Genomic DNA, 11,104 nt, shown 5'->3' with positions numbered 1-11,104 from the left:
CTCTCTCAAATAAATAAATGAAATCTTTAAAAAAAAAAATCCCAGCCAGAAGGGTTTTTTTTGTTCTGTTTTGTTTTTTTGGTAGATGTAGACAAACTTGTTACAAAGTTTTGTTTTTTTGTTAAGATTTGTTTTAATTTATTTATTCATGAGAGACTCAGAGAGAGAAAGAGAGAGATTGAGAGGCAGAGATACAGGCAGAGGGAGAAGCAGGCTCCATGCAGGAAGCCCAACATGGGACTTGATCCCGGGTTTCCAGGATCAGGCCCTGTACTGAAGGTGGCGCTAAACCGCTGAGCCACCTGGGCTGCCCTGTTCCAAAGTTTATATGGAAAAACATAGGCCCTAGAAGTGCTGAGACAATCTTGATAAAGAAGAACAAAGTGGTATAAATCACTCTACTCAATCTTAAGGCTTGCTATGGCCACGGTAACCAAAACAATGTGATATTGCTAGTGGGCTAGATACATAGATCAATGAAACAGAATAGAGAACCCAGAAATAGACCCACACAAATACGTGCAATTGCTTTTTTTTAAAAAGAACAAAAGCAATTCAAAGGAGGAAGGGTAGCACTTTTCAACAAATGGTGCTAGAGCAATCAGACTTCCATAGGCAGAAAAAAAAAAAAGAACCTTGATCTTCTATAAAAATCAACTCCAAACAGATTATGGACTGGGCTATAAGACATAAAACTATAAACACTTTTAAAATAGGAGAAAATCTTCTGTTTCTAAGACCAGGGAGAGTTCTTAAACTTGATACAAAAAACATGTTCATAAAAGAAAAATTGATAAATTGAACCTCATTAAAGTTAAAAACTTTGTCTTTGCAAAAGTCCATGTGAAGAGGATGAAGAGACAAAATACAGACTGGGAAAAAATATTTACAAACCATATATTCAAAAAGGACTAGTATCTAGAACTCGTAAAGAGCTCTCAAAACTCAAATGTAAAAAACCCCACCCTGTTAGAAAATGGGCAGAAGGGGTGCCTAGGTGGCTCAGTTGCATAAGCATCCAACTCTTGATTTTGGCTCAGGTCATGATCTTGATGGATATTCTCTCCCTCCGTTCCTCCCCCTGTGTATGCTCATTCTCTCTCTCTCTCTCTCTCTCTCTCTTTTTCTCTCTCTTTTTCTAATAAACAAATAAATCTTTTTAAAAAGTGAGTAGAGACTCCATGAGGCAGTGGCGACGGCAGCAGTGAGAGGACGAACAACAAGTTCGACGCATTGAAAGATGATGACAGTGGGGACCATGATCAGAATGAAGAAAACAGCGCACAGAAAGATGGCGAGAAGGAAAAAACGGAACGAGACAAAAGTCAGGGCAGCAGTAAGAGGAAGGCTGTTGTCCCTGGGCCAGCAGAGCATCCCCTGCAGTACCACTATACTTTCTGGTACTCCAGAAGAACCCTCGGCCGTCCCACCAGCTCACAGAGCTATGAACAGAATATCAAACAGATCGGCACCTTTGCCTCCGTGGAGCAGTTCTGGAGGTTTTACAGCCACATGGTACGTCCCGAGGACCTGACAGGCCACAGTGACTTCCATCTCTTCAAAGAAGGAATTAAGCCCATGTGGGAGGATGATGCAAATAAAAATGTTGGCAAGTGGATTATTCGACTGCGGAAGGGCTTGGCATCCCGTTGATGGGAGAATCTCATCCTGGCCATGTTGGGGGAACAGTTCATGGTTGGGGAGGAGATCTGTGGGGCTGTGGTCTCTGTCCAGTTTCAGGAGGACATTATTTCAATATGGAATAAGACTGCCAGTGACCAAGCAACCACAGCCCGCATCCGGGATACCCTTCGGCGAGTGCTTAACCTACCTCCCAACACCATGATGGAGTACAAAACCCACACCGACAGCATCAAAATGCCAAGCAGGCAGGGCCCCAAAAGGCTCCTTTTTCAAAACCTCTGGAAGCCGCAGTTGAATGTGCCATGACCCTCTCCCTCTCTGGATGGCACCATCATTGAAGCTGGCATCATCGGAGTCTCTTGTTCTGTTGGCGTGCTACCTGGAAGATCCTTCCATCCTGGACAAGAGGAATTGGAAGAGCATTTTATGTTTTAAGAACAGGCTGATACACAGCAGCTACAACAACAGCTGAGATCACTTAATAAATGGTGCTAAACTAAAAAAAATAAAAATAAAAATAAATAAAAATAAAAAAGTGAGTAGAAGACATGAACAGATATTTAACTGAAGAGGAGACAGAGATGGCCAAGAAGTACATGAGAAAAGTTCAACATTATTAACTGTCAGGAAAATGCAAATGAAAACCACAATGAGATATCACTGTAGACCTACCAAAACATCTAAAATGAAAAATAAGGCAGCCCGGGTGGCTCAGTGGTTTAATACCGCCTTCAGTCTAGGGTGTGATCCTGGAGTCCCAGGATCCAGTCCCACATCGGGCTCCCTGCATGGAGCCTGCTTCTCCCTCTGCCTGTGTCTCTGCCTCTCTCTCTCTCTCTCTCTCTCTCTCTCTCTCTCAGTCTCTCTCTCTCTCATGAATAAATAAATAAAATCTTTTAAAAAATAAAATAAAATAAAAAATAATGAAAACATCTGGCAAGGAGGAGAAGAAACTGTATTGCTCATTCATTGCTAATGGGAATCTGCAATGGTACACCCATTCAAGAAAACAGTTTGACAGTTTCTTAACAAAACTATTATGCCATTACCATAAAACTCGGCAATTTCCATCTTAGGCATCCCAGAGAAATGAAAACTTAAGTTCACACAAAAACTATACAAGAATACCCATATCAGCTTTATTCATAAGAGCCAGTAATCAGAAATAGCCAGATGCCCTTTAGTGGGTGAATGGTTAAACAAACTGTGTACATACATGCCATGGAATACAATGCAGCAATAAAAAAGCAACAAACTACTGATATTCTCAACAATCTAAATGAATCTCCAGAGAATTATGCTTAGTACAAAAAAAGCTAATATCCAAAGTCTGCATACTATTTGCACTTTTGATAAGATAAAATTTAGAACTGGAGAAAAGATTCATGGTTGCCAGGAGTTAGGAATAGTAGGGGCAAGGGGACAGAGGGTGGGCGGTGGGTATCCAAGGGCAAGACAAAAACCCTCTGGCTTGGGAATTCTTTAGTATCTTGGCTGTAGCAATGGATACAGAAACCTACACACCTGACAAATATTTAGAATTAAATACACATACACAAATAAGTTAAAGTAAAATTGGAAGGTCTGATTAAGATTGATAGACTGTATCAATGGCAAATCCTAGTTGTGAGATTGTATTACAGGGGATTCAAGATGTTACCACTTGGGGAAACTAGGTGTAAGAAACATTGGATCTCTTGTATTATTTCTTACTACTGCGTGTGTATTTACAACTATCTTAGTAAAAATTTCAATTAAAAATTTTATTGTTTTGTATTCTAAAACTCACATTTTATTAAAATGGCATCCCGTTGATGGGAGAATGTATTTAAAGATATAGGAGAGTAAAGATCAGAAAAATCATCATCCTGAAATATAGCATTTTAATGCACTTTTTTTTTCTGGTCTTTGGTTTTTACATTTATATGAAAAAAAATTGTGAAGGACTGGAATAAAAAGCAGGGTGGTGACAAGGTGGGGACCTTGTTATCTCCTACCTTCTATGACATCAGAACTCAGTGTTTGAGGGATGCCTGGTGACCAGAGGCCAGGAAGGAGGAGGTTACTCATCTGTCTGTCAGGTGTGTGGCGGGGGGCACATTGATCCACCCAGGCAGCCTGACCTGAGGCCATGGTGACCCAACAGGTGGGCAGTAGGGGGCGAGTGGCAGCCGAGCTGTTTGAAAGGAGAAGGGGCAGTCGCTGTGAGGACAAGAAACAGGTGAGGCGAGACTGGATGTATGCTGCCTCCCATCTGGGCTCCCTTTGACACTGCAGACAGACTGTAAGGCCCTCAGAGTCAGAAGAGGCCTTCAGCCTGACCCTCCCTGGAGCCCGATCTGTTGGAACACAGCATGCATGCTTAAGTGCTTCTTCCCCAAGGCCATTACCGACTGACTCTCTTATTTAATTCCCAGCACCGTCAGCAGAAGGTATGCCCCACGAGGGCTGGATTGTTTGTTTAGTTTCCTACTACATCCCTAATGCCTACAATGGTGTTTGGTGCATAATAGTGGCTGAATAAATCAATGAATGAATGAACATGCTGAAATAAATAGGCTACATCTGAATTGTAGAGTTCCTGGAGTATTTATTCTTAAGGCTAAAATTCAAACCTCATGCAGAATTTTGTCCCATTGTAAGCAACCACAACATTGATGACATGTATGAGGCAGCTACTTTCAGGTGAAGGCCACCAGGCAGCACAAGAGTGTGATCCTGGAAGAAAGGAAGACTCCTGATAGTCTCAGCTCTTTCCCAGGGGCTGCTACAGTGAGTCCAAGCAAGGGACAGCAGTCTTGCTGAGCTGCAGAATGGAGGCAGCTAAAGCAGCTGAACTCTGTAGGACAAGGCAATGGAGAGGAGAAAGAGAGCTGTACACCCAGGGGTTCCCCATGACTCCTTGGCTGAGGGCGGGGTGTGCGTGCAAGGGACCAGATTAGCCGCCCTGATCAGGGTGATTGCTATGTGGTTGACAGCAGAGCAGAGATCCTGGAAATCCAGTAGGGCTGAAGGTTGTTGGAATTCTGGCCCAGCTAGAGCAGAGAAACTCCTTAGCACTCAGGCATCTATTTGAGAGCACACATACACAAACATGCACACACATACATGTCTGTGCATATATCTACATGCACGCATATATCTACATGCACACATATATATACATAAATATACTTGGAAAAAAAGAAAATTCTTTTTCAGGGGCACCTGAGTAGTTCAGTTGATTAAGCATCTACCTTTAGCTCAGGTCATGATCTCAGGGTCCAGGGATCAAGTCCCCCATCAGGCTCCCTGCTCAGTCAGAAGCTTGCTTCTCCCTCTCCCTCTGCTCCTTCCCTCTGCTTGTGTTCTCTCTCTCTCTCTCTCTCTCTTTCTGTCTCTCAAATAAATGAATTTTAAAAATCTAAAAAAAAAAAAAAAAGCAGTGGCCAAAGTCTCCACATTAAGAAGGAAATAAAGAATTAAACTTAATGATAGAAAGAAGAAACAACAAAGATAAAATCAGAAATTAATGAAATATAAAATGAAAATAATAAAACAAAATTAATAAACTGTCTCTTTGAAAAGATTCATAAAATTGGTAAATTTTTCATAGTCTAATTTTTTTAAAAAAGAGAAAACCCAGATTACCAATATTGAGAATAAAAAAGAACTATCACAATACCACCTATAGACCGACATCAAAAGGATCTGAAGGTAATATGAGGAATGACTGGATACAAATGCATTTGCTAACTTAGGTAAAAGGAAGAAACTTTTTACAAAAGTTCCTCAACACAATGTACAAAAGTAACTCAAGAGGAAATAGAAAGTCCAAATGACTACAAGCCCGAAAAATTTCACCAATGAATTCTATCAATCATGTGACATAGAAAGAAATAATATCGATTTCACACATATTCCTTCATAAAATAGAGGCAGAGGAAATGCTCCCTGACCCATTTTAAAGGTGCAGCATGACATTGACTCTAAAACTCCACAAACATATAGAAAAAAAAATCTGACCTCCCCATGAATATAGATGAAAAAAATCTCCACAAAGTAGCAAATCAAATCCAGCAATAGAGAAAAAGGTGAATGCATCATGAACAAACAACTTCCTGAAGAAACTCAGGTTGGTTAGGTATTCAAAAGTCAATCCATGCAATCTCTCCCATGATCAGACAAAAAAGGTTGGCACTCAGATAGTCTCTCAGTGGATACAGGAAGTGCATTTCACTAATTCAGCACTCATTCTTGGTAAAATTCTTAGAACAGTAGGAATAGAAGGAAATGTCTTCAAGCTGAGAAAGGACAAGAAAAAAGCTAAAACCACCTCCACTTCATGGTGAGCACTCACACCTCATCCCACTAAGATACAGTGCAATATGACCATGTTTGTTTTTACCACTTCTATTTGGTATTTTACTAGTCAATATACAAGGCAAGAAAAAAGTTAGACTTCTGAAAAATAAAGATTAGAAAGGATGAGGTAAAACTTCTTCCCAGACAGTATGATTTTCAATATACAAAATCCTAAACTCTACCAGAAAGAAAAGGAAGAATTAAATCATAAGATACAAAATCAATTGTGGTTCTATAGACTAGAAACAATTGGAAAATGAACATTTAAAATCAATACTAGTTGTAATAGCATCAAAACCCATAAAATATTTCAAGAAGATGAGCAAGGCCCCTACACTTGAAAACTATGAAACATTACTAAGAATAATCATAGACAATGTAATGGAGAGATCCACCTTGATTATGGATTACAAGGTATGGTACTTTAGAGACATTCTTTCTCACCAAATTGAACCATAGTTTCAATGTAGTACTAGTCAAAATCCCAGCAGGTTTTTTAGAAACTGAAAAGATTGATAGGTTGATAAATGTGTGTGTGTATGTGTGTGTGTGTGTGAGAGAGAGAGAGAGAAAATGCAAAGGATCTAGGGTAGTCAGAAAAAATTTGAAATAAAATTTTAAAACTCACACTATCTTATTTCAAGTCTTAGGATAAAGCTATATGGTCATCTAGATAATGTGGCATTGACCAAGAGAAATAGATAAAGGAATGGAACTGCATAGTGACAGTGGGGCTGTTAGGGATTGAACTGTGTCCTCCAAAATTAATATGTGGAAGCCCCAATCCTCAATGTGACTGTATTTGGAGATAATTAAGGTTAAATGAAAGCATAAAGGGTGGGGCTCAAAAAGGGGGGGGTGGGGCTCCACTCCAATTGTACTGATGTCCTTATAAGAAGAGAGATACCAGGGATGCACAGAAAAAAAAGGCTGTGTGAGGACACAGGGCAGCCATCTACAAGCCAAGAAGAGAGGTTTCACCAGAAACCAACCCTGCCTCATGCCTTGATCTTGACTTCCAGCCTCCAGAACTGTAAGAAAATTAATTTCTCTCAGTTGCTTAAGCTACCCAATCTGTAGTATTCTATTATAGCAGCTCCAGAGAGTTAAGACAGATTAAGCATTGGCATAAAGGTTGCTATATAGATCAATGAAACAGAATAGAATCCAGAAGCAGACCTACATAAATATGGTAGGCATGTTTTTTACCGATTTTTAAACAATTCTAGAACTGGACATCCTGATGAAGAAAAGAATATTGATCCCTCCTTTACATCATATACAAAAATTCATTCAAAATGGACCATATACCTAAGTGGCAAATTAAAACAATAAAATGCAAAAAAGAAAACAGAGGAGAAAAATCTTCACAACCTTGAGTTAGACAAAATTTTTTAGATTGCACACAAAAGGCATAACCATAAAGGGAATATATTTGATTATTTGAACCTCATACAAATTGAAACCTTTAACTTTCAAACACCTTGGTAAGAAAATGAAGAAGCAAGCCACAGACTTGGAGAAAATAGTCATAATACAAACATCTGACGAAGAATATATATCCAAAATATACAAAGAACTACTATAACTTAATAAGACAAATTGCCCAATAAAAAAATGAATAGAGTTTTTAACAGACATGCCCACAAAGAAAGCTATGTGAATTCTGATGAAGAAGCACATGAAAAGATGCTCCACATCTGCTATAGACTGGATGCTTATGTTCCCCCTAAATTCATATATTGAAATCCTAACTCCCAAAGTGATGGTATTAGGAGTCAGGGGCCTTTAGGAGATGATTAGGTCATGAGAGTAGAACCTTCGTGAATTGGAGTAGTGCTCTGATTAAAAAAAAAAAAAAAAAAAACTCCAAAGAGCTCTCTCTGCTCTCCAACACATAAAGATAGAATGGAAATGGATGGAACCCAGAAGAGCACCCTCAACAGAACCTTCATGCTGGCCTCCTGATTCCAAACTTCCAGCCCCCAGAACTATAAGAAATAAATTTCAGTTGTTTATAAGCCACCCGGTCTGTGGTACTTTGTTATAAGCAATGCAAACAGACTAAAACAACATCATTAATCATTTGGGAAGTGCATATAAAAACTAGATTGACGTACCACTACACAACCAATAGAATGCCTAAAATTAGGAAGACTGCCAACATGGACATGGAGCAACTAACTGTCTCATGTTGCTGGCAGAAACATAAATTAGTACAAAACCCTGGAAAACAGCTTTGTGGTTTCTTATCAGATTAAACATGCACCTGCCATAGGACCCAGTATTTGCATTTCTGGGTACCAACCCAAGTAGAATGAGAACAGATGTCCACACAAAGAGTTGTATCCAGGTGTTGATAGCAGTTTTATTCATGATAGTCAGAAATAAGAAACAGCCCAAAGTCCATGAACAGGTGAAGAGGTAAATTGTACCATATTCATACAATATATTACTCATTGGTAACACTGAACATAAAAACATGGAGACATCTCAGAAGCATGATGTTGAGCAAAAGTAGCTAAAGTAGCTAGGCACAAAAGACTACAAAGTTCCAAGTCATAGGTCAGGCAAAACTACTCCATAGTTACAGAGCAGATTAGTGGATCTGTCTGGCAGGCGAGGGTAAAGGAAGGAATGGACTGTAAAAGGGCATAAGGGAACTTTCTGGGATGATGGAAATGTTCTTTCTCTTAACTGGGGTGGTAGTCCACAGGTGTAGACATGCCAAAACTCAACAAACTGTACATTTAAAATGTGTGCATTTTACTGTCTGTGAATGATACCACAATAACGTTGATTCCTTTTAAAGATCATTTAGAGCAAAAATGTAAAAGTAAGGCAAGGAATGAGAACAGAGGTGGGTCTTCTCAGCAGAAAGAAGGGAGGGAAAACCCCAGTGGAATGTCACCAGGCTGCCATGTTACTTACTTCTGCAATGTTCGGGGGTTTTATAGTAAGTGTGCATGACATAGATAACTAGGAAAAAGTTAAGCTCTAAAAATCATCTTACAGCATTGCTATGCCTAGCCTTCTGTGAGGGCAGCAGGCATGCCTGCCTGCCTGCCTGCTCCCCAGTGAGTCACCTCCTTCCTCCTTTTCTTGCCACCAGACGCTGTTGGTGTTGCTGATCTTGGTGCTGTACGTGGGCACAGGAATATCAGGTGAGCATTCTGGAATCTGAGAAAGGAGGAGCCGAGTCCACACAGAGTCAGGAGGGGTATTCTGGAGATGGCTGCATGCCAACCAGAATGCCAAGGTTCACCTTCTCCTCCCCCTCCCCACTGGGATGACCAGCCATGTTTATTTCAACTACTGCTCATTTGTCCTTTTAAGAGGTGATGTTTGTGCCTGTTTCAGGAAGAAGTTGGGAGGTGTCAGAAAGGATCAGAGAATGTAACTATCCCCAGAATCCTGTGGCTTCCCAGGTAACATATTCAAAAAAGGTACTGAGGGGATGTCAAATTTAGCTGAGGAGATCTGGGAAGGCTTCCCAGGGGTGTCATGGGCGAGCTGGACCTTGAAGGACATGTAGGAGCTGGCCAGGTGGAGAAGGTGGGGATGAGCACTCCAGACAGAAGGAATAACATGTTCAAACACTCAGAAAACTTTTTGAAACCAGTGACAGGGGATTCTATGTGAAAAAGCTCAAGATGCAACTTTGATGTCTGCCTTTCAGGGATTTGAATACCAGACCAATGAACCTGCAGAAGAGCCAATAAAGGTCATCAGGACCTGGTTGAAGGAAAATTTGCATGTTTTCTTGGAGAAGCTAGAGAAAGAGGTGCAAGAACTGGAGCAGCTGGTACAGGACCTGGAGGAGTGGTTAGATGCTCTTCTGGGAGATGGGCATGCAGAGGATCCCTGCTCCACCTTCAAAAGTCACCTGTGAGGGCCCAGGGCTGGAACCTGGGGAGGACGCCAAGTGGAAGCCAGTGGGGAAAAGGGTTGCTGGCGGCTCCTCTACTAAAGGCTGAGCTGTGACACTTGAATTTCAAAGCAAGAAAATAAAATAGTTGGGACACTAAGAACTTTGATGGCACCACTGCTGGTTCACAAGCACTGTCAGGAGGACCCCAGGGCTCTGCTGGGAAATCCTCCAGCATACCAAAACTCTGGTGCACTGGTATCAAGCCAGTCCCGGGCTCAGGACCCTCACCCACCTCCCTGAGATAGGGCTGATAAACACTTCTTCCTTTTTTACATTCTTTTTCTTCCCTCTCTGAAACTTAGCAAGAGGACACTGGTTCTGGGGTATATAGATGGTATGTAGCCACTCAACCTTCAGACACTGCTGCTAGCAACATAAATTGCCAAAACCCCAGTAGAGGGCAATTTGGTGATAGCTATCAAATTCACAAATGCATTTACCATCCGATCCAGAAATCTGCTTCAGGGATTTATCTAATATATATATATATATATAGACACACACACACACATATATATATGTTTATGTATATATCAATATATACATACATATATATTTATCATATATGTGACATGTATATAATCTAATTATATATAATTTTATATAGTATATATAATATATTTACATATAATTTATCATATATATGAAATATATACTTATATATATACACACGTGTGAAATTACATGTATACAATGTTACTCTCCTAGCTTCATTTATAATAGCAAAACAAAAGAAACAATCCAAATGATATCAGTAGGGCCCAGGTTAAGATAGTAGAGGCACAGCCAAATAGTGGATACCTGCAGCTGTTAAAGAGAATGAGGATGCTTTCCTTCTGATAGAGGAGAGTCTACAGGAGAGGTTGTTAAATGAGAGAAATTAAGGCATAAGAAGAGCATGGGGATAAGAATTTATATTTTGTTGTTGATGATGATGATGATGTTATGGAATGTGCAAGAAAACTCTAGAAGGATCAAAATGGGGGAGGGGCAGGTTGGGGGAGTTGAAAGTGAGCAAATATATGAACAGAATGAAAGGGAAAACTTTTCACCCTTTTTTGTTTTCAGACTATATGAATGTTTTGCCTATTCAAATATTTCTAAAATAAAATTACCTATTATTTTGCTTGCAGAGCAGGACTGGAATACAGAATATACAAGCAAAATAAGAATACCGCTATGATG

The 11,104-nt window shown here is 40.1% G+C and overlaps 1 protein-coding gene and 1 pseudogene across 1 annotated transcript; both read left to right on the top strand.

The window, feature by feature from the left end:
* Nucleotides 1–1,240: 1,240 nt before the first annotated feature.
* On the top strand, nucleotides 1,241–2,122 carry LOC140631560 (eukaryotic translation initiation factor 4E type 2 pseudogene; annotated as a pseudogene).
* Nucleotides 2,123–3,676: 1,554 nt separating this feature from the next.
* SMIM23 (small integral membrane protein 23) lies at nucleotides 3,677–10,174 on the top strand. The gene is made up of 4 exons (XM_072822871.1): nucleotides 3,677–3,865; nucleotides 9,101–9,152; nucleotides 9,349–9,416; nucleotides 9,668–10,174. Exons 1-4 carry the CDS (start codon nucleotides 3,776–3,778, stop codon nucleotides 9,878–9,880), a joined length of 423 nt encoding a protein of 140 aa, XP_072678972.1. The 5' UTR covers nucleotides 3,677–3,775; the 3' UTR covers nucleotides 9,881–10,174.
* Nucleotides 10,175–11,104: the final 930 nt, after the last annotated feature.

Source organism: Canis lupus, chromosome 4, assembly GCF_048164855.1.
Source record: "Canis lupus baileyi chromosome 4, mCanLup2.hap1, whole genome shotgun sequence".
NCBI classification, from domain to species: Eukaryota; Metazoa; Chordata; class Mammalia; order Carnivora; family Canidae; genus Canis; species Canis lupus.
This window is presented reverse-complemented; position numbering and strand designations above follow the sequence as displayed.